We start from the raw sequence: 23749 nt of genomic DNA, 5'->3' as shown, positions 1-23749 counted from the left end.
TGTAGGAAGAGAGGGAATTTGCCTAAAAACTACAGTTGGGGGTGGGGGGGTGCGAGGAGAAGCATCTGGTTCTGAAAAAGTAGTCACAAGGCAGCTCAACAAGTCTGCCAAAATGTAGAAATCTCATCTAAAGCTAATTTTAACCAGTTGTCATAAGCATCTCAAAGGCACCACTTGGTACTTGAATGAAGTAATACTTGATGAAAACTGGGTGTTTTCCTAGGAGAGAAAGATTGACAAAACTCTAGAAAAACACATAAAAGAAGTTCCTGGGAAAATATAGGTTTCTTTGTACATTGAAAGTCACCATCTTCCTCAAGGTCTAAGATGCTCATCAAAGTTAGTTCTAAGTGCCCATAGGTGATCAAAGGAACCAATATTTGCATTTTGAACATTTAAAGAAATTCAATTGATAGAGAAAGTAAAGTACACTTGAACAACAATCCATTTTCTGGAAAACATTTAAAAAAAAGGAACTTTGTTTAAACAATGTGTTAATTAGGGCAACATTTTATATGTAAAACAAATGTATAAGTACAGTGGCTTCAACCAGATAGAAGCAGTCCAAAGCAGTGCTGGGTCCGTAGACCTTTCTACCTTGATGTTCTTCTGTCAGAAAAAATGGCTTCTGACTTATGGTTCCAAATGGTTGCTTCAGGTCTCACCATCTTGTCCATGTTCCAGCTTTCCCTTCCCTCAGGCATGACCAGAAAGTGCATAGATACCACTTCCAATGACAACCCACTCATCAGAACATGGTTCTCCCCATTGCAAGGGAAGCTGGAAAATGTAGGCTTTAGCTGGGTAGGGTTCTATTCCTAAAGGAAGGAGTACCTGGTTGCTGGAGACAACTAATATTCTCTGCTGCTAGTCTTTTCCCACAAGTTTTGTCTTTATTGAAGCTCTCAAATACAACAGTGTTCTTGTGACCTGATTTGCATCAGAAAAGACAAAAGAAATTTGTCCTCTAATTATCATTACTCCATATTACTGAAAAACAAGTCAGATTTTCTTCAGTAGGCTTGTTTAGTTCTTCCTGGTTTGGATGGAAAAACAACTAAAAACAAAAAGCACTTTTATCAAAAGAGAGGTTAGAATTAATTTGCAGACAGTTTTGTGTGGCTCCTCCCTAATTCCACATCAGCCTGTGGATGTGTCTTCTGAGCTACTGATACATGTTGTACTTTCAGAACAGGGACTCAGCCCCCGAGCTGAAGCAGTGGGTCCAGTTGTTGGCCTCATCCTGTGGAGACCATCTTCCCACAGAATCCAGATTGGCCGCTGCAGAAGTCCTCACCAGCACCACACCACTTTTCCTCACCAACCCCCATCCAATTCTTGGTAAGTATGCTAAGGGGCGATAGTCCATTGCACCCAATACACTAAAAGATGCATAGATATTCTTGGTGAAGAAAGGGGAGAGAAAAATGGCAATGTACATCATATCTTCACATCTTCCAAATCTATTACTGCTCTCTTAGTTCATACTTTAACAATTTTTTTTTTTTTTTTTTTTACCAACAGCCTCTTAAATGACCGCTTTTCTTTCAGTCTTGTCTCCCAAGCCATTGTCCACAAAGTTTCCAGAGAACCTCTGTGGTCTTTCTGAAATACAAATCTGATCATTTCACTCCATTGCTTAAAACCTTTGAATGTGTTCCCATTGCCTTCAGGATATAATCTATTCACCCTTAACATGGCTCCTAAGGCCCTTCCTGTGCAGACCCTGCCCATCCCTTTCACTTCATTGTCCACCACCTCCCAACAAGACCCTATGTGTCATTGGTAGGGAACAGTTCTCTAAACAAACTCCTGCCTAATTGACTGACTTGATTTGTCTTTCAATGCTTGATCTAACTATCACCTCTTCCAAGAAGCCTACTGTTCTAGTTTGCTAGCTGCCGGAATGCAACACACCAGAGACGGATTGGCTTTTAATAAAAGGGGATTTATTTTGTTGGTTCTTCAGGGGAGAGGCAGCTAACCTTCCACTGAGGTTCTTTCTTATGTGGAAGACACAAGATGGTCTCTGCTGGTCTTCTCTCCAGACCCCTGGGTTCCAACAACTTTCCCTGGGGTGACTTCTTTCTACATCTCCAAAGGCCTGGGCTGAGCTGCTGGTGCTGAGATGAGGAATGCCGAGCTGCTTAGGCTGTGCTGCGTTGGGCTCTCTCATTTAAGCACCAGCCAATTAAGTCAAACCTCACTCATTGCAGCAGACACGCCTCCTAGCTGACTGCAGATGTAATTGGCAACAGATGAGGTTCACATACCATTGGCTTATGTCCGCAGCAACAAGACTAGGTATGCTCACCTGGCCAAGTTAACAACTGAATCTAACTAACACACCTACTGTAGTCATATAGATAAGAAATGAAAGAGTCTGTGTCAAGTCATGGAAGCAAGGTAAAAGGGAGGACAGGTTCAAATGGCATTTTGGAAGTAGAATCAACAGGTCTTCATGGTGTTAAGGTTAATGTAAAAGGAAAATTCATGGATGATTTCCAGATTTCATATGTAAGTGACTGGATGCGCTATTGGTTCCTTTCACTGAATTTAGTTTTATATTTGAAGTGTCTTTGAGGCATAAAGTTGGAGGTATTTTGAAATCAAATGGATGTCAGAATTAAGCTGGCTTCCAACCTTTGTCTCTGCCTCCGTGTCTCGTTCCCCATGGCCATCCCCTGTCCTTCAAGAGTAATAGTTAAGAGAGAGCATCATCATGTTCATTGATATTTAAGAAAACCAAGCTTTAGGAAATCCTAAAGAATTGAGAAAGCAATAGGTTTTCATAAAGCATGGCTTTAATTAGAGCTGTGCCTCAATCCTGATCCTGTCCTCTCCTGCCGTGTTTAATCCCATATTATTGTACTGTGATTCTCTTTCCATCCATTATTAGAACTCTGTTTTTCTTCACCTCTTCTGTGCCCAGCCTTGGAGAATAAGACATGGTTCCTGCCTTCAAAGATCTTTTGGTATTGTTGTGGAGAAAGGATCTACAGAATAAAGGGAAAAATTGTTCCTTAGATGGTGAGATTAAAATTTTAAGTTATAAGAGTTCATATCAGTGGAGTGTCTCATGTCCTTAGATCTGCCTGGGAAACAAAGTTTTCTCCGATATCCTTTTACTTCTTTGTTCTATAGTGATTTACATTCCCTTAAGCACTTCCAGACATTTCTTTTTCATCCAAAAGAGGATTGAGAAGAGGACATTCTGTGACTGTGACTTAATCACGGGACCCAGAGGAATAAGAGCTAAGGTTTATAAATTTTGGTCAAGCTTTTCAGATAAAGTTACTATCATTTTGCAGCACATTTTCTGGATGACTTTGGGTGCCACTATAATCCTAGCATAACAGGCAAAGTATGTGTTGAATAACCTGGAAGTCTTGCATGAAATTGGGACCTAGCCAAAAAATGTTGGTTCGTAATTAATTACTTGATTGTTTGATGCTGGTTATAGCTCTGTAGGAACTGAGAGGGAGACCAGGGGTAGCCGTTGGCCTATGAGAACTTAAAATAAGTACTGAGTTGAGAGACAAAGGGCATAAAAGTGTGTGAGGATGAGTAGAAGGCAAAGCAACGGCATTTAAGGGAAAAGAAAAACAGAAATTAACTACAGGGGCAAAATTGAGGGCCTGCAGGGTACAAATGACCATGATAGAGAAGGAGATGTTGAACCTCAGAGAACATTTAGAAAAGATCAATTCAGAAAGATGAGTAAAATTTAAAGCCAGATCTGTAACAGAAAGAAGAGTGTGAAACCCCAAACTGAGCTCTTGCTATGACTTCAGCCTCAGTGACTCTGATATCCGGTTCTCTGTAGACAGAGGGGAGTTCTGAGGACCAGGTTGTTTTCCCCTTGAAGGGTTGGTGTGTGTGTGGCCCTCCGTTGCCAACCTCCATGAGCCTGGCTCCCCGTCGTGTGCCCACCCTCCCTGGCTCCCCTTCCAGGGCCCACACTCCCTACTTACGCTTCGCCTCCCTCAGGAGGCCTGTCTCAGTCATACCAGTTCACTCTGATCTTTCCCCGTCTTAAGTCACAGCCACATGATTTCATCCTTGATATCTCATTGCCTTGTGCTCTTTAGCTCAAGTTGCTTTCGGTTGCTCAGGGCCACTGGCTTTTCCTTTTCATTATGATGAGAGCACTTAGCACAGGCTGACCAGACTGAGTCTGTTCTCATGGGTAAGGATGGTTTACGTGCTGAGCTGTAGGCTTGGGACTTATTCATGGTTTCTTTCCATTTTCTGACCTTCCCCCCACCCCAAGCATAGTTTTGATCGAAAACTTTCCTTTTAGAATTTATAAGCTAAAACAGTCACTCAGATCAACGCTGGGCTGGTTTCCCCAAAGCACACTTTATGCATAAAGTTTCATTCTGGAGAATCATGAGTCATAAGGGACAACTGGGGCCAGAGCCTTGGTCAGCCAGGCGGTACCTTCTGGGGACCCAGCCCAGGACTGATTGCCTCCAGCAGGCCTCCCTTCCCCTTAGGCCTCTTCAAACCTGTCCTCTTAGGGCCCTCTCTCCCCCAGTGATTATCTAATTCTCAGATCTTCCTCTCTTGCATTATCCAGGAAAAAGAGAATGGCTCGTTATTGCTGCTATCTTACACTATGGATTTGAAGCATTATTCATATCTGTTTATAAATTGCATCCTGGTGGTGATTTTCATTCCTTTTGGTCTTCTCAGGGTTGCAGGATACGCTTTCTCTCTGGAGATGTGTCTTCACCCTATTGCAGAGTGAAGAGCAAGATGTCAGAGATACAGCCACAGAAATTGTGACGACTGCCCTGTCCCAAGGAAATACCTGCCAATCAACAGGTACCTTGTATTTTGGTTTGTTTTTCAATTAGAGAAGTTGTAGGTTTACAGAAATTTCACACAGAAAGTACAGTTCCTGTATATACACTCCCTACCCCTGAAGCTTTCCCTGTTATTAACATTTTGCATTGGTGTGGTACTTTGTTACACTCAGTGAAACAATATTATTATAATTATACAATTAACTATAGTCCATAGCTTGCATTAGGGCTCATTCTTTGCGTTGTCTTGTTCTAGCTGTGATTTTTTTTATTCTAGTTACATACATACAACCTAAAATGTCCCATTTTAACCACTTTTAAATATACAGTTCAGTCTTGTTAATTAAATTTACACATGTGTACTATCATCTCCACCATCTATTACCAAAACTTATCCATCACCCCAACCAGAAACTCTGCACCAATTAAGCATTAACTCCCCGTTTCCTACCCTCATCTTGGCCCCTTGTAACCTGTATTCCAGTTTCTGATTATGTATTTACATATTCTAATTATTTTTATCAGTAAAATCACTTACTTTTGTTTTTCACTTGCTTCACTCAGCATCATGTCTTCGAGGTTCATCCATGTTGTAGTACATATCAACTTCCTTTTTACAGCTAAATAATATTCCATTGTATGTGTATACTACATATATATTCATCAAAGAAGTTGGGCAGTTGAGTTGCTTCTTATCTTATTAACATGAGTATGTAAATATCTGTTTGAGTCCCTGCTTTCTATTCTTTTTCATTTATTCCTGGAAGTGGGATTGCTTGGTCATATAATAATTCCATACTTAACTTTCTGAGGGGGCAGATGCACCATTTTACATTTCCACCAACAATGAATAAGTGTTCCTGCTTCTCCAACACTTGTTATTTTCTGTTGTTTTTTTTAATTGTAGCCATTATAGTACATGTAAAATGATACCTCATTGTGGTTTTGAGTTGTATTTCCCTAATGGCTAATGATGTTGAACATCTTTTCATGTTCTTTTTTGGCCATTTGTTTATCTTCTTTGGAGAAATGTCTATCTAAGTCTTTTGCTCATTTTTTAATTGAGTTGTTTGTCAAAATATACGATTTCTTTATAGATTCTGGTCATTAAACTCTTATTGAATGTTTGGTTTCCAAATATTTTCTCCCATTCCATAGGCTGCATTTTTACTTTCATGATTAAGTCCTTTGGTGCACAGAAGTTTTTTATTTTGATGCAGATCCATTATCTATTTTTCCTTTTTCTTCCTTTTGAGGCAAGTGGTCACAAGCTGAATGAGGATGCCAGAATAAGAGGGGAATAGCCGTATAGTGCTTATAACCGATTCAGGGCCTATGGTATCTGAAATGGTTTCTCATTGTGGTTCTGGGTTGTATTTCCCTAATGGTTAATGATATTGAGCATCTTTTCGGCCATTTGTGTATTTTGACTCTGTGACCTCTCAGTACCAAGGCTCAGGCTGCTTACTGAGTTGGCACACAGGACTACAGTCCCTGGATGCTTCCCTTGGAATATGTGAAATTCCTGTATCCAAGTCTTTAGTTGTAATAATCTGTGTATTTTTCTCTGATTATATGGGAGAAGCTAGTTTTTGAATAATTTTTCAGTGATACTCTGGGTACGTTAGTTAGGATAGACATTCCTTCTCAGTAGGAAAGCATTCAGACTGGTACTATATGCAGTGTACAAGCAGACCTCTCCCGCATCCCCTCGCAGCCTGTCAGACTTCCTTGATATCTAAAATTCTGCCTTTAGTGATTCATTCCTTTTTTCCAACTGTGGGTTTCCCTTAAAAGGAAACATAGAGCACCCCACAAATGCTCAATATTCATCTAATAGAATGTAATAGCACTCACTAGATTTCCCTCGGACCTTCTCACCCAAAGATGCAAAAGATTATTTCATAGAGGAATTCATAGTTGATTCTTTCCTCTTAATCTTTAATCTGTAATATTTGCCCTACTACTTGTATTTCTTTCAGAATTTTTCCAAGTTCAATTACTGTAAAAATATATTATCATGTTCTCTTTCTTTCTTTTATAAAAGATCATCTTCTTTCTTCCAAGAAGTAGTTTGTCTTTTCTTGAGAAATAGAGAACAATTTAATTCAGTTACTATATATTAAATGTGTGAGAGCCTCTGGAGAAATAGAAGAATGTTGAAGGCTACTTGTTTATTTTTGTATTCCTTATCTTGGTCTAAAAAAAAAAAAAGGTATTTGAGGTGAGAAGATGACAAGAATTCTATGACAACTAAGTACAATATGTTATCTTGGACCAGATCCTGTGTTAGAAAGCCAGAAGGAAATTTTAGAACAGCTGACAAAATTGGAATCCTTTCTGTAGATTAAAGTATTGTACTAATGTTAGAGTCCCTGAATTTGATATCTGTACTGTGATTTGGAAAGAGAATACCCTTGTTCTTAGGAAATACAAACCAAAATATTAAGGGGTCTTCAATTTACTCTCAAAAGAGTAAAAGTATGTGTGGATATAAATATTAAAAATGTATAGACTTTGCCGTATTTGCAACTTTGTTTGGAATCTCAGGTAGGACATGAGATTTTGCTGGTTTGTCCAGAGTGATGCCCCGATGAATCCCAGAGTGATTCGATCAGTGAGTGGAAAAGTATCTGCAAAGCCCCCTTTGGGGAGTGGTGAGAACAGGGAGAAATTTAACTTCCCCAAGTTGAATTCTTGATATTCTCACAAGCAGTGTGGACAACGAAAGCTATAGGCTGAGCCCCCAGTCTTGGGGTTTGTTCATATGAAACTTAACCCTGCAAAGGATAGGTCAAGTCTACTTAAAATTTAGGCCTAAGAGTCACCCCCGAGAGAGCCTCTTTTGTTGCTCAGATGTGGCCCCTGTCTCCAGCCAACACAACGAGCAGTCTCACCACCCTCCCCTCTCTGCGTGGGACATGACTCCCAGGGGTGTGGACCTTCCTGGCAACGTGGGACAGAGATCTTGCAATGAACGGAGACTCAGCATCAAGGGATTAAGAAAAACCCTAGAATGAGCTGAGACCCAGCATCAAGGGATTGAGAAAACCTTCTCGACCAAAAGGGGGAAGAGAGAAATGAGACAAAGTGTCAATGGCTGAGAGATTCCAAACAGAGTCAAGAGGTTATCCTGGAGGTTATTCTTATGCATCAAGTAGATATCATCTTGTTATTCAAGATGTAATGGAGAGGCTGGAGGGAACTGCCTGAAAATGTAGAGCTGTGTTCCAGTAGCCATGTTTCTTGAGGAGGATTGAATAATGATACAGCTGTCACAATGTGACTGTGTGATTGTGAAAACCTTGTGTCTGATGCTCCTTTTATCTACCCTGCCAACAAAGGAGTAGAACATATGGAATAAAAATAAATAATAGGGGGAACAAATGCTAAAATAAATTTAGTTTAAATGCTAGTGATCAATGAAAACAAGGGGTAAGGGGTATGGTAGGTATGATCTTTTTTTTTCTTTCCTGTGTTCGTTTTATTTCTTTTTCTAAATTAATGCAAATGTTCTAAGAAATGATGAATATGTAACTAAGTGATGATATTGTGAATTACTGATTATGTATGTTGTTTTATTTTGTTTATTTTTTTAATTAATAAATAAATTTAAAAAATGTATATAGACTTTGCTGTATTTGCAACTTTGTTTGAAATAATCTCAAAATCAAAAGTTTTTTTAAAAAATCCAATTTCAAAACTAGAGAAGTTGTGAATAATCATATATATTAATAGAACATTTGACTGTTTTATCCACAACTCTCTCCTTCCAAATTTATGTGAAAGCATTATCCCTTTTTTTATCACTAATTTTGAGTGAATTTTTGCATCCAAAAAATCAAATTCAAATCAGCTTCCCCAAATCAAAAATCTCAGCAAGCTAATGTCTCCATTGCAATGGCTCTTATTCAGGCTAAGCACTACTTCCTAATGAGTTCCCTGTTTGCCTGATTTGCAGTGTTAAGATGCTAATTTTCTTCTGCATAAAATGCAGATCTTTCTGTTTTGGACTGAAAAGTAACATTGAGGACTAAGAATGGTTTTTTGCTATAGTCAGGTTAGCCAACTGATTCATCAGAACATTATTGTCTTGTTTTAACATCTCCCAAGGACATCAAGCTGATGGTAATGTTTCACATTCTTTCAGCATATGGGTTGTATAATCTACTTTTCCACTCACTGATCGAATCACTCTGGGATTCATCGGGGCATCACTCTGGACAAACCAGCAAAATCTCATGTCCTACCTGAGATTCCAAACAAAGTTGCAAATACGGCAAAGTCTATACATTTTTAATATTTTATATTAAATATACTTTTACTTTTTTGAGAGTAAATTGAAGACCCCTTAATATTTTGGTTTGTATTTCCTAATTTGTAGGACATTTGTAGAATACATTGCTGATAGTTTCTTCTTTGATGTTGCAAGTTGGTTATCACTTTGGAATCTTAAATACCTAAAAAATACATATTATTATTTTGTCCCCAAATTAGTGATTTAATAAACATGAGAGTAAAATATTATTAAGTAATGGTAATATTTAATGTCTTCTTTGAGAAGTCAAAATTATAGTGAGCAAATTAAATAAGAATAAAATTAATTCTTACTTTTCTTCCTAAGAAAAAGTAAAACACAAGGACTCCCTACTTCTGATATTTCATACTAAATGAGGGCTGGAGACAGAAAGAAATAGCTTTGATCTCATCTTGCTTACAAACAGCCTGCTGGGGAAACATGGGGAAGTATAAGGTGCATCCTGACTGTGGAGTCTAGGAAGGCTCTTGGGGAAAGTGAGAAGAGACTGGTAAGGATAGTGGGAGACCAGCCTGAGCAGAACATTCAATGCAGTGGGAAAAGCCAGAATTGAACCTGGAGGGGATGGAAGTTGTGAGCTGACTGTGGTACAGCAAGTGGACTGGTGCTGCCAGAACACAGGCAGGGGCCAGGTTGGACCCAAGAAGAGGAGCAGGAAATAAACCTAGAAAGGCAGGGGTGACTTTGAATGCCAAACCAAGAAACTTCTTATGTGCTAGGAGGCAGGAGACTGATGTTATTCAGAACATGTGTTTGAGGAGCCTTCTCTGGCAGCCGTGCATGAGATGGATGGAGCTGGAGGTGATTAGGCAAATCATGAGGCAGAGAAACCTGTGAGAGCTGGTAGCAGTAGTTCTCACTAGCTGCCATCAGTGGTGCTAGGAGACAGTGGAGAGAATCAATTGTGAGAGTATGGGGAGGTTAGAATTTGAGGACTGATGCTGGTGGAAGTCGGAGAGAGAGAAGGGTGTGAAATGATGTCAAGGTTTCAAACCTTTTAGGCTATCCAAGGAAATTACCTTAGAAGTGCCTCTGACACTGAAGTAAAAGTTGGACAGTAACATTCGAGGAAGAGAAACTACCAGCAATCAGGAAAGGCACATACAAGCCACAAGTCATTGTGATCTGGGACAAAGTGTTCATTAGACCTTGGGGAGATCGGCAATGGAAATTGAGAGGGCAAAGGGGGACCTTTATCTGCTTTAGGAACAGAATAAATTGTCCAGGCTCTGTCTTGCCCCTCTCCTGAGCATAGCATAATTATCCTTGGAGTCCCAGAACTCCCAGTTATTGTTTCCTGTGAGCAGTGGCTAGAACTGTTAGAAGAAGAGGCAAGTACCAAACCTAATCCATTCAGACTTCACCCTAGCATGCTACTTTGCACACAGTTAGCTTTAGGTATATATTTGTGGTAGGAATTAGTTAATGATTCTAGAAGGCCTGAAGAAAGTAATTCCATGTTTAGATAGTCCTCGTGAGGATGGATTTATTGTTCACCTTTTTGATGCCAAAGTCTCCTGCCGTCCTCCACTTGTCAGAGATCACCTGGAAGCATGAAACTCACAACCTATGAACAGATCTCTGGGTACCACTGAGGTTCCACTCAGCCTTTGGAAGTCTGACCTTAGGCAGCACCAGCTGTGAAACCCTCTTAACCCCTCACTTCCCCCACTCTGCAATACTAGTTGCAGAGCAGGCAAAGACAAAGAGGAAATGGCATTTCTAGAATTTAAGGGAAAGGGATTGAAATTTGCATCTAGGGCAAGAAAGTGTATGAGCAGAACTGCAGATGAAGCCACACCTTTCTCTTTTCCCTGCTCTAACTGATTATTATGTTTGGGTTATTCCATAACCTTTCCTCCAAGCAGGAAGGAGCCTTTCCCTTTTGAAGAGCCCCTTACTCTGATGTTGGGTGTCCAATGTAGTTTAGGTTGATATGCTGTAGATAGAGACAGACTTCCCAGAAGGACTCGAGATAACAGCACAGACCTGTGGGGCCCCCAAGGATGGCTAGGTCTAGAGGTTCCCAGGTGGAACCCCACATGCCTTCTCAGCAGATGTCCTAGTTGGAGAAAGACAGGCAGATGTTCCCTGGGAGCTGAAGCAGAGCCCAGGGTGGGAAGGGCTGCGAGAAAGGGAGGCAGGAACCTGGCTTTCTTAACCTCCCTGCCAAATCCTACCCCGCACCTGCCATCTTGCACTGGCTCTCCCTCTCCTCCTCTTTCAGTTTCGGCCAGTGTTTGCCACCTGACTCAGATGGCTTCATCTCCTCCCTTCACCTGCTTCCATTTGTGAGATTCAGGAGAGAGTTTCTGATTGCCAGCAGCCTGCTGGGGTTGATGCGCAGAGCAAGATAGAGAAAACATTTAACAAGGAATTTTAAGGGGCTCAAGGCCTCATAACTATTGTTATTGTTTAGGTTCAAGGAGGGTGACTTCTTGATTAGAAATTTCCTTATGAAAAAGATTTAAAGGACTGTTAAAAACTGTGACCTTCTCCTTGGAGTACTGGCACCAAATACTTTTATTCCCTCCTGCCCCCAGCCCCCTTACCCACAAAAGTCACGTGAAACTTCTGCTCTTCTGGCAAAATAGAAATTTTAGTGGTGACACATTAAATCCCACCTCCTCTACAACACTCCAGCCTTTCCAGCCTCCAGATCTTCCCTTTCTCTGACTCGCTCCAGCATTTAGTTATTCTGTCATCCCTCATATCCTTCGATTCTCTACTTCTATTTATTTCTCTTCAGTGCTTTAGTTTTAGCTTCCCAAGTAGCCCAGGAGTAGCTTAAAAATTAGAGTTTGTCTTCTGTTGGGTCCGCAGCAGGTGCTCAGTTTGTGTTGATGGGTCTTTTACTGCAGTAGGGCACCTCACCGTCAGTCATTGCATCAGGCAGTCCTCAGTCTCCTAAGGAGATTCGAGTAGTGGGCCTGCTCTTCGACCTTCACTGCTAGAACAGCTCAAGAGGCTGTGGTTTTCCTTGATTCTTAAAAACTGACATGGCAGTCTTCCTGAGTGATTTGCTGGCTGAGTTTCTCAGGGGAAGAGTTTGGTAGCCCTGTGATCTTTGGCCCTTCCCCACTCTTAGCTCTCAGGTCTCAGTCCTAGACTGCAGGACCAGCGAGCCAGCATGGAGCTGCAGGGTCAAAGGCCCAGTGTTAAACTGGAGGCACCTCAGGTCCTGTGCTTGGTGTGATGACCTTAGAAACCTGGAGTAATGATGGCACTTAACAGAATACAGAAATTCGAAACTCAGAGGTTAGAGCATCAAATAGTAGACAAGTAGCATTGTGGGGCTGAAGAATCAAAACAGTCAGGTAGCCCAGGGCAAGGCAAAGAAGAAAAAACTAGTGTTTAATCAATTTACGAAAAAATTGATTGCTGTTCCCCATCATCCCACCCCATTTTCTCACACACTTCTGTGCACATGTGCCGCTGTCACCCACATGGAGCCTGTTAGCCAGCATGAGAGTGTGAACATGTCTCACGTGAACAACCTTCAAGCAAACAGGGAGGAGTCTGGGAGGAGAGATAGGGAGTCCTGGGTCACTGTGACATTATACCACAGCCGTACGGTAAGACAGGCCAGTCAGCAAAGCCCCTGGCCTGTGGGTCTTGGTGCTGAGTCACAGGCAGTTCCACCCCGGAACCTCTAGAGCTGCTCACCGAGGCCTCCTGCCCACCCAGCTGCTGGCCCAGTGGGGCATCCTGTGCTTTTTTCAATTCCTGTAAGATCACAGGGGCAGGCTGTGGAAGGACTCTCCAAGTATGGCCTGCCTCCTCCCTCTGCCTTCCAGTAGGTTCTTTCCCTAATCACTCAGATACACTAAGAAAATGGCCTTCTGTTCTGTGGTGCCAACCAGGCTCGGTTTTAGAGGGCCTTCGAGCTTCTAAATTGTAAACTTTTTCTGGAGAGAGAATGACCAAAAAAATTAAGAACTGCCTTACTAGAATGTACGATCATATCTAAATTCTTCTGGGGGGGAATTAATCAATTTAATTTATTAACTTATTTTGAATACTAAATTATTTTCTTACTCCTCCTTTACCTAGTGTCCACACATTTTTCTGTATTATTCAAGTATGAGGCAAGAAGTGGTCAGATCAAGCATATTCATTCATTCATTCATTCATTCAGCCACTATTTACAAAGTGCCTTATACCAGGCTCGCCTTGTGCAATATTCCATGCCCCACTATATTCTCTCACCTGGACTTCTGCAAAAACATTCCTCTTGGTCTCCCCACCTTTACTCTTGTCTGCTTGTAGTCCATCATCCATGTACCAATCAGAGGGCTCCTCTTAAAGAATCAATTGGATGATGTTGCTCTCCTGTTTAGAATTTTCCCTTGCCCTCCTAGCTTAGACCAAAATCTAAACTCCTAACTTAGCATACAGAGCCCCTAAGCTAGCCCCTGCCTCCCTCTCCAACCTTAACTCCTGCTATGTCCTCTCTGTCCTTCCCTGCTCCAGCTACTCTAGCTGGCCTTCTTTGGATTTCTCCAGCTAACCAAGCTCCTAGTCTCAGGGCCTTTGTACTAGCTGCTCCCTCTACATGGAGTGCTCTTCCCTGATCCTGCCTAGTTGACTCCTTCTTGACATTCCCATCTCAGCTTCAGTGCCATTTCCACAGAGGGCCTGCCTTGACTACCCCATCTATAATAGCCACCCAGTCATTTACTAACCCTATCTTCATTCTCTGCATATTCCTTTCATTATCTTATCATTTTCTTGAATTTTTTTTATTTACCTTTTTATTTGTTATTTGTCTCCCTCCACCAGAGTAAAAATTCCAGAGAATAGGATCTGTGTCTCTTTTGATTGCCACTGTATCTCCAGAGTCTGGCACATGATAAATGCTCCACAAAATAACTGTTGAATGAGTGAATGAATGATGGGAGGGGTGTAAAAATCACAGAAGTTAAATACAATAAAGAGATTAGTGTTCTTCGAATCAAACTAAGGGGAAGAGTAAAATTGTCCTGAGCTGGTAGTTCCTTGTTACGGCAGATGAGCCCACCTCTTCCCGGTGACTTTAATTCAACAAGGAACTGAATGAGCACCTGCTGCTATTGGGCACTGTGGTAGGCCCTGGACTAATTCCACTTCTCCCTCACCATTCCATTCTGCCTCATGCAGTTTTCAGATCATTTCTTGAGCAAGAGTTTCATGCATGGCTCACAGGCCTAGCACAGGACTGGGCACTCAGAAGTACTTGGCAGGAGGAGACTTGTCAGCTGTTCACCCCTTGGAGAGATTTGGGCCAATGCAGAATTACTCAGTCTGGAAGGCCCAAGCAGGTGGTGGCAGCTCTGAGAGTGGGACCCCCTTCCCCCTGGAACCTCTGTCCCCTGGGGCTTCTGTCCAGACTTAGAAGAGACATCACCGTCTCAAAGCTCCTGTTTCATTTTACCTCATGTAGTCCCCACAACCCACCCTGTGAGATATTTTACTACTTTCCCCATTTTAAATATGAATCAGCCGAAGTTCCGAGAGTTGAAGTTCCAAGATCCCATAGAAAGTGAGTATCAGAGCCAGAGTCAGAGGTCAGGCACCTGTGAGGGCAAAGTTCTTGCATTTTACAGCTCTTCAAAGACAGGGAACGAAAGGAGTCCTGAACCTGGCCTTTATGTTTGGAGCCTGGGAGTTAAGGGAAAGGGGAACAGTGAAATCCTCTGAAATCTTACTGTTGTGCTTAAAAGGAATACACTGGAATCATAACCGAAAAAAAATGGATTGGGAACACAAGAGCTCAGATAAAGAGAGTTTGTCTTAGGGAAAGAAACAGGCATTGTGGTTGGGAGGGCAGTTTCAGTGAGAGAGAGTGGAAGGTCCTACATCAAGGCTGATTCTGACCTTATTTTCATATAACTTGAGGATTTTAGAGCCTCTCATTTACAGATATGGAAACTGAAGTGCAGGAAAGGTAAATGATTTCCCCAGTATCACATAATTGGTGGAAAAATCAGGTCTAAAACACAGATCCACTGGGTCTTTTCTATATCTTGATTTATAGAAAGGAAGTGACAGAGCTGTAGAGCTGCCCACACAGAGCAGTCCAGACTCCAAGGGTGGAGAGAACCTAATACGGAGTGGAATAGGGTGCTGTGGGCATGAGCAGAGATGATGGAACACTGCCTTGAAGAGAAAGCTGGGAGGAGCTTCAGTGGCACAAGAGTGGGAAGACTATATATGAAACCAGGCATCTCGCTGGAGTAGAAACCACACCCTGGAGTCAGCCCTGAGATTCCACTGCCTGGGTCTCTCCAGGGCCTCACTCCCAGGGGAAGCCTGGGTGCACATCTGTATTGTCACTAGGGCCCCTGTGGAGAGCACAGAAGGAGTTAGGAATTGCAATACTGACTCCCACATGACCCTCTGGCATTGCCCAAGTGGAGGGTGAGGGAAATAGCTGTTGAAGGAGGGTAATTCCTGATCTGTTTAGTCATTCATTCCAAACAATGATGCTCAATCAAGGCAGGAACATTGCCCCCCTGCCCGCCAACTCCCTCCTCTTCACCTATTAGATCCAGCTGCAGTGAACTGTCAGTGGTGTTCCAATTGCTACATGCCACATAGCTTTTCCCTTCAATTGCTATTCCCAACAAGCCTGAGCCCCTGATGTTCACCTGCATCTCAGTGAGTGCGTCAGCAGCAGTGGCTCCCATTATGTGCAAAGGCAGATGCAAACTAATGCTCCCATCTTTAATCTGGGAGCACATTGCAAGTACCAGTGTGTACCCTGGCTGGGCCTGGTTGCTGGGGTGATGGGATTGTTTCCATGGCCTCCCAGTGACTAAGCCCCAGAGAGATAACAACAGGCTCCTTTAGGAAGTGAGGGTCAGTTTTACATCATTTTGCCTGTACTGTCACTGCGCCTGGAAGCCAGGCTCCCTGGGCCCAAGGTGACTTGCCCCTCTGGGTGATAATAAACCCACAGTCTGGGGCTTAGGCCATCTGGTGCTGACGTTGCTGGCAGGGTTTTGTCTTCCCTGTTAGTCAGGACAAGCTCAGTACCCAGTGACCCTCATTTTCCTGTTTGTGGCCTCAGATTTCCTTTTCTGTGCTTCCCTTTTCTGACCTCAAGAGCCATATCTTTCCTCAGCATGGCCGTATCAGGATACAGGATTCCTTTTGTCACTATTAGGAACAGTTTTTCTCTTTGAACCAAAGCCAGCTTCAGGAGTTAGGGGACCCCCTTCTCACCCAGCCCTGGCCCATTAGAGTAACTGAGAAGTCCTGCCACCAGCAGCCCAGCCCACCCCACTCCACCCCAGTCCAGCCAGAGGCCTGACTTTTTAGGGATAGTGCTTCTTGCATTCCAGACACTCCTTTCATCTGGTGCTAACAAGAGCTCTTTTCCACTCCCTTCATCAACCTGCACACTTGTCAGAGGATTATTCTTCCTGCTCCAATCACAACTACCAACTTATTGTCAACCCCTGACTGTCACAACATAATTACTACCCAAGAAGTTCTCAAGGCAGGGTAGGTCTCAAGCAAGGTCTCTTCATCAGGTGCCCGTAGTAGCCCTTCATTCTTCAAGGTTCTGCCATTACCTAGGGAGGAGCAGAAGGTGACATCAGAGACCTTTAAACCCTCATCTTACCTACAAAACCTGTACATTCTGTTCTCAAGTCTCTAAAGATAACCTTGCTGGGGTATGAGAGCTTGAGCTTCCTTGTTCTTTTGGCTCGTTTCTGACTACATGCATTCACGTGGCAGGAGCTCTTGTAGGCAGAAGAACAGAATGGGAAGTGGCTTTGGTGGTGGCCAAGGCATCCTAGAGAGTGCATGCATATGCGTGTAGATGAGCGTATAGGTTGGTGTGCTGTAAGTCTGTATGCATTTCATGGTGCAGTTTTGTAAAGACTGCCCAGAGCCGGTTTGGGTGTGAGCACATATATGGATTTTATGAGAATGGGATATTAGGAGGAGAGTAAAAAGACTGACCAGAGGAAAGGGCGTATGCTCTGGCCATTTCACTGTTGATCATGATTGGCAAAGAAGGACATGTTCCCCTGAATGTCTGAATGAGGAAATCCTCACAGTAGTTTAGTCCTTCAGCTTTTCAAGTTAATTTTTTGTGAGACTGCTGTGCAGGAGCACAGGCAGGTGAGACTCAGAGACAGAAGACTTGCCTTGATGGCAGTTCTGACCTCCCTGCCCCCACCTCTCCAAAAACTTCATTTGAGCACAAGACCAGAAGCCTTGCCAAATGCATTACCCATAGCTAGAATTTATCGAATGAATGTGGTAGAACGCACTTAGAAGAGACCCAGGGATGGGAAATGGAGGAGAGATTCTGAAGTTGTCTGTCTGCATACAGCCCGCCACCCCTGCCTCAGGGCCTTTGTGCACATTCCTCCTTTGCCCGGTGTGTCCTCCTGCTACAGAAACGCAGCAGATTCCACAGGACCCAGCCCCAGGCCTTCCTTTTCCTCAGAGCCTTCCAAGTCTTTGTATTCTCTTTCCTTTTGTCTTGTATTGTTTCTTAGGGATGAGTCATAGCCTCCCTCCAGGACCATACTCTTTAAGGGTAGGGCCCTCATTACTGCCTTGCTGGGCCTAGTAGGTTCTAGAGTAGCTCACTTCTGGCTGGCCAGCTGCTTCTATAGAGCACTTTTTTTTTTTTTTTTTTGGCACCCTGGGGAGATAGGGAGGGGATGAACGTGGACGGTGGGGTTGGAGATAGGCAGCCCATGGAGCCAAGTCCCCTTCCCAGCTTCAGGGGGAGCTCCTGGGCCCCCAGTGGGCCAGCGCCGAGCCTGCAGGGCCCAGTTAGATTGGTGCAGGATTCAGGAGCTCCCCAAGCAAACCAGTCCCATCAAAGCAGAGGGTGAAATTTTCTTCTTTTAAAAGCCAGTCATAGAGCATTGTGGTTCTGCTTCAGAGCCTCAAATGTGGCTTTTTTTTTTTAAGGAAAAGGAAAAAAACATTGTACATTGTACTCACCACCCCCACCCCACTTAATCTTTTCCAAATGAGAACTTTCAGGAGGAAAACGCCCAAGAACTTACTCTGTTAAGTAAATTGATTTCTGCTGTGGAATGGAGAGTGGGTGGGGGTATTAAGTTAGGAAAATATATGAAGCCTGACATAAGAGATTTGGTTTGTGTTTGGAAAAGGATTTGGGTTGTTTTCAGGTTTTGAGTTACAATTTAGGCATGTTGGGTGAAGCAGGATTGAGCAGCACCTCGACCCGCAGCCTTTGTGGGCTTCTCATTCAGCTCCTCCTGCCTGGGTGGGATCCCTGTTAAAGATGCCTGGCCTGGCAGGCTGGACATATAACTGGGCAGCTGTCATAAATAACTCCCCAGGGAGGTAGGAGTGCTAACAGCACTTCTTAAGTAGGGGCTGAGCAGCCTTTAGCACTTAGAAAGTCTGGCCCCTGGATTTTCCATGCCAAGGCAAGTGAACGCTCTTAATGTTTTAAATTTGGTTATTGCAGTTTTATTATTTCTCTAGCCTCCTTACCAGTAGGATGATTGAGGCTCTGATTGTGAGTACTGTTTTTATTTTTCACACTCTATTTTTATACTCTGAAGCTGTGGTTATAAAACACACACTCAAAAATGTTGGCTCTGCACCCACAAGGCCCAGGAGGTGGTCCAGATGCACCACGTCAGAGCTGCTCCTAGCAGCCTTGCTAGGTGCCCCTGCCCCCACCCCGACCTTCTGGGGAGAGACGAGGGACAGCAGTTGCTGTGAGAGGCTGGTCGAAACATGAACAGAATCTTTGCCAAGTATTTTAGGTTTGACTCTGAGAATTTGGCAGGAATATCCGTTGGTGGCTTCCCAAGAACACAATGAAGGGTCAGCATTCCCAGTTTCAGATAAAAGCTTCATTCATCTCCATATGCAAAGCTCCCCTGCCTTCCCCTGTCCCCAGTGCCCTGCACAAGGTGTGTGCAGCAAGGCAGTTAGGTGAGAACAGCAGCCAGCAAATCAGACTCCATTTGCTAGCAGTGGTTGTCATGCTCACGTTACTGTAAAACTCAGAGAATGAGCATAAGAGACCTCCCTAAGTGCTAGCCTGCCTGTGTTCTCTAGCCAGTTCCAGCAGATCCTCCCTCTATCCCCTTGTCTTCTCTTTTTTCCTCTGGCCCCTCTTCCCCTTCCTCCAACCCAGAATAGATCTATCTAGGAGTCTCCTGTTGATATTTACACCTTGGTTACAAGCAACACTGCCCTTTTTTAAGCACAGTTATCCATAAATCTTAGATTGTTTTTCATCTTTGAAAAAGCTGAGCCTACCAGCAAGTCACTATTCACTTGTAAGGGGCAGGAAAAAGTTCACCAAATTTAAAACTCCAATTTCTTTTCACTCCATTTCACAACATCCACTCACCAGGAAACCACAGAAATTTAAAAATCAATCCTCGATAGGTGAAGTGTCAATGACATAGCCTGATGGAAACAGCCACCTGACAGGGCTGGGGAAGGGGAAGAGCGACATGGGTTTGCCTCTGTTGGAACTAGCTGGCCTTCACCCACGGAGGAAAATAATGTCAGAGGCGCAAATAACTGAAAACCCACTGTTTTTTTTACAGTAGTAGATCTGGTTTTGAGGAAGAATTGGGGAAGCAGGAGAGATATCCATAATAAAAGTTTAACTCAACTATTCCCATAAATTAAAAAAAAAGAATATAGTATAATATAACTAATGGGTTAAAACATACTTCAATTCCATATACTAATTAAAGGGGAGATAAAAAGGGAGGAAATTTGAAACAGATTAGGGGAAGAAGGAAAAATGGGGGAGAGAGAAGAAGATTCTCAGAGTTGGAAGGGAGAGAGCCCACCACACACCAGGCTCTGTTCTAGGTGTCGGGGACGTAGCAGTGAACAAAACTGAATTCCATCGATGAGCCCATTCATTCATCCAATCCTCAACCCTTCAGCAAGTCTTGATTCAGCATCTCCTCTGTGCCAGGCACTGGGGATTCAGAAGAACAGTACAGAGCCATCCTCAGCCTCTCAGAGTCTGTAGAGTAGTAGAGGCCACAACTGAACAAATCCCCACCACACAGTGTGGCACACAATGTGTTCAGCATGCCATGAAAACATATAACAGGAGCACCTGATATTGTCTAAGGGGGTCACAATGGCATCCGGAGGAAGTGTGGTCTGGAGGTGGCGATCTGAAGGGTGAGTGCATGTTGGCCATACGTGGTGGGAGGGGAAAGCAGAGGAAACAGTCCACCAGACAGCAAGAACAGCTTTGGCCACACCTGAAAGACTGACGAGACAGCATGGCTGTGCTAAGGTGTATTACATAGTGGACTGTAATGATTATTTTCAATGAGTGAAAGAATGGATGAACAAACCCCTCTACTTCTAACCTAGGCCTGGGACTGAGAGTTCTGGGAAGCTGAGGTTATTTGGATTTCTCCTGTGGGATTCTCAGCTGGAAGGCATGCACTCAGGGAGGAGGACAGAACAGCTCAGCAAAGTCATCTGAGGGCTCTAAGATCACAGAGACAGTAGCAGGTAGTTTGACAGCCATCCTAGGCAAGGGCAGAGGCTAGAAGACCTGGGCAATCCCTTACACTCCAAGGATGCAGTCATCATCCATTCATCCAGTGAGTCATGGCCAACATTTACTGAGTGCTTTATAGGTATCAAGAGCTGAGAGGCAAGCTCCCTTTCCTCATTAGCTAATACGGGAAGACAGACTAAAATAAATTAGGGTAGTAATGTCATGAAGAGATATGATAAGAAACTATTCAGAATACAATGGGGATACAAAGGAGAAAAAAAGAGTGGTCAATTTTAAATTTTCCGTAGATTTAATAGGGAAAGGCATTCTAATGATTGAGCTTGAGTTTTATTTATTCTTCATTCAATAACTTTTTTCAACATTTTTTATTGTGAAATATAACAGATATACAAAAAAGCAATAAATTTCAAAGTACATTGTTAACAAATAGTTATAGAACAGATTTCAAAGTTTGGTATGGGTTACTGTTCCACAGTTTCAGGTTTTCCCTTCTAGCTGCCCCAAGATACTGGAGACTAAAAGAAATATCAATATAATGATTCAGCAGTCGTGCTCTTTTATTAAATCCTGTCTTCTCTGTTATAATTCCTCCTTCTCCTTTGATCCTTCTCCCAATCTTTAGCGGTATTTAGACTATGCCCATTCTCACTTTTACATGTTGGAAAGGGGTGTCATCAATATGGGATCAGGAATGGAAGTAGTTGATGTTCATGGAAAGGCTGGCCCCTCTGGGTTTCAGGACTTATCTGGCCTAGGAACCATCTGGAAGTTGTAGGTTTCTGGAAAGTTATCTTAGTGCATGAAACTTTTGTAGAATCTCAGATAGAGCCCTAAGTATTCTTTAGGTTTAACAGGAATGATATTGGTTGGGTTTGGCATGCCATGGTAATTAGCAGTATCTAGCTGAAGCTTGTGTAAGAGTAACCTCCAGAATAGCCTCTCAACTCTACTGGAATTCTCTTAGCTACTGATACCATATTTTGTTACATTTCTTTTCCCTGTTTTGGTCAGGAAGGCATTGTCAATTCCACAGTGCCAGGGCCAGACTCATCCCTGGGAGTCATGTCCCACATTACCAGGGAGACTGGCTTCTAGATGTCATGTCCCACGTAGCAGGGAGGATAATGATTTTCCTTGCAGAGTTGGGCTTAGAGATAGAGAGGAAGACATCACATCTGAGCAACAAAAGAGATTTTCTAGGAGTAACTCAATAACTTTTTAAGAAAATTTTTATTAAAGAAGTTGTAGGTTTACTGAAGAATCATGCATAAAATTTAGAGTTCCCATATACCACCCTTTTATTAACACCTTGTGTTAATGCAGTCCATTTGTTACAATTGATGAAAGAATGTTTTTATAATTGCACTATTAATCATAGTCCATGGTTTACAGTGCTGTACAGTCCTGTGGATTTTTACTTAATTTTTATTCTAATAACATATATACAACCTAAAACTTCCCCTTTGAACCACATTCGAATGTGTATTCAGTGCTGTTAATTACAGTCACAATGTTGTGCTACCATCACTACTATCCATTACCACAACTTTTCCATCATCCAAAACAGAAACTCTGTCAATTTAAGTATTAACTCCCCATCCCTACCCCCTCCCTCACCCCATCCCCTGATGACCTGAATCTAGTTTTACATCTAGTTACTGAATCTATGTATTTATTTAATCTAATTATTTCATATCAGTGAGATCATGCAATATATATCCTTTTGTGCCTGGCTTATTTCACTCAACATGATATTTTGAAGGTTCATCCATGTTGTTACATGTATAAGAATTTTATTATTTTTTACAACTGAATAATATTTTATTGTATGTATTTACCACATTTTGTTTATCCATTCATCAGTTGAGGGACACTTGGGTTACTTCTATCTTTTGGCAGTTATGAAAAATGCTGCTATGAACATTGGTGTGCAAATATCAATTCAAGTCCCTGCTTTCAGTTCTTTGGGTATATACCTAGATGTTGAATTGCCAGGTCCTATTATACTTCTATATTTAACTTTCTGAGGAACCACTAACCTGTCTTCCATAGTGGCTGCAACCATTTTACATTTCCACGGACAAGAATAAATGTTCCTATTTCTTCACATCCTCTCCAACATTTTTTATCTCCTGTTTTGTTTTGTTTTTAAATAATAACCATTCTAGTAGGTATAAAATGGTATCTCATTATGGTTTTGATGCATTTTCCTAATGGCTAATAATATTGAGCACCTTTTCTTGTACTTTTTGGCTATTTGTATATCTTTGGAGAAGTATCTGTTCAAGTCTTTTGCCCAATTTTTGACTGGGTTGTTTGTCTTTTTGTTGTTGAATTGTAGGATTTCTTTATATATTCTGGATTTTAAACCCTTACTGGATATGTGGTTTCCAAATATTTTCTCCCATTGTATAAGTTATCATTTCACTTTCATGATAAATTTCTTTGTACAAAAGTTTTTAATTTTGATGAAATCCTATTTATTTTTCTTTTGTTTCTTGTGCTTTTGGTGTCTACCGAAAGTCTAAGAAACCATTGCCTGATACAAAGTCCTGAAGAGTTTTTCTTGTGTTTTCTTCTGGAGTTTTATAGTTTGGGTTCTTATATGTAAGTCTTTTTTTTCCATGTTGAATTAATTTTTGCTCATGGTGTGAGATAGGGCTCTGCCTTTATATTTTGCATGTGGATATTCATTTTTCTCAGCACTTTTTGTTGAAGAGATTATTCTTTTCCCCATTGAGTGGACTTGGCCCTCCTCAACTGGCCATAGATGTGAGGGTTTATTTCTGAACTCTCAATTCAATTCCATTGGTCTATATTGTCTATCCTTGTGCCAGACCATGCTGTTTTGATTACTTTGGTTTTGTAAAAAGTTTTAAGATTGGGAAGTGTGAGCACTCCAATTTTGTTTTCTTTTTCAAGATGGCTTTGGCTATTCAGGACCATTGCCCTTCTATATAAATTTGATGTTTGACTTTCCCAGTTCTGCCAAGAAAGCTATTGGAATTTTGATTGGGATTGTGTTGAATCTGTAAATCACTTGGGTAGAATTGACATCATTATTCATGTTAATGTTTATAATAGACAAAGGAAATATATATATATATATATATATAT

At 42.1% G+C, this 23749-nt stretch overlaps 1 protein-coding gene across 5 annotated transcripts in view; it reads left to right on the top strand.

The window, feature by feature from the left end:
- The window catches only part of THADA (THADA armadillo repeat containing), a 456651-nt gene that overhangs the window by 400105 nt on the left and 32797 nt on the right, over window positions 1-23749 (top strand). For all 5 annotated transcript variants that reach the window (XM_077134100.1, XM_077134099.1, XM_077134098.1 and 2 more), the window contains exons 35-36: window positions 1191-1341; window positions 4699-4830. In XM_077134100.1, coding sequence (XP_076990215.1) covers window positions 1191-1341; window positions 4699-4830 — 283 coding nt within the window. The remainder of the gene's footprint in view (window positions 1-1190; window positions 1342-4698; window positions 4831-23749) is intronic.

Source organism: Tamandua tetradactyla, chromosome 17, assembly GCF_023851605.1.
Source record: "Tamandua tetradactyla isolate mTamTet1 chromosome 17, mTamTet1.pri, whole genome shotgun sequence".
Classification (NCBI taxonomy): Eukaryota; Metazoa; Chordata; class Mammalia; order Pilosa; family Myrmecophagidae; genus Tamandua; species Tamandua tetradactyla.
This window is presented reverse-complemented; position numbering and strand designations above follow the sequence as displayed.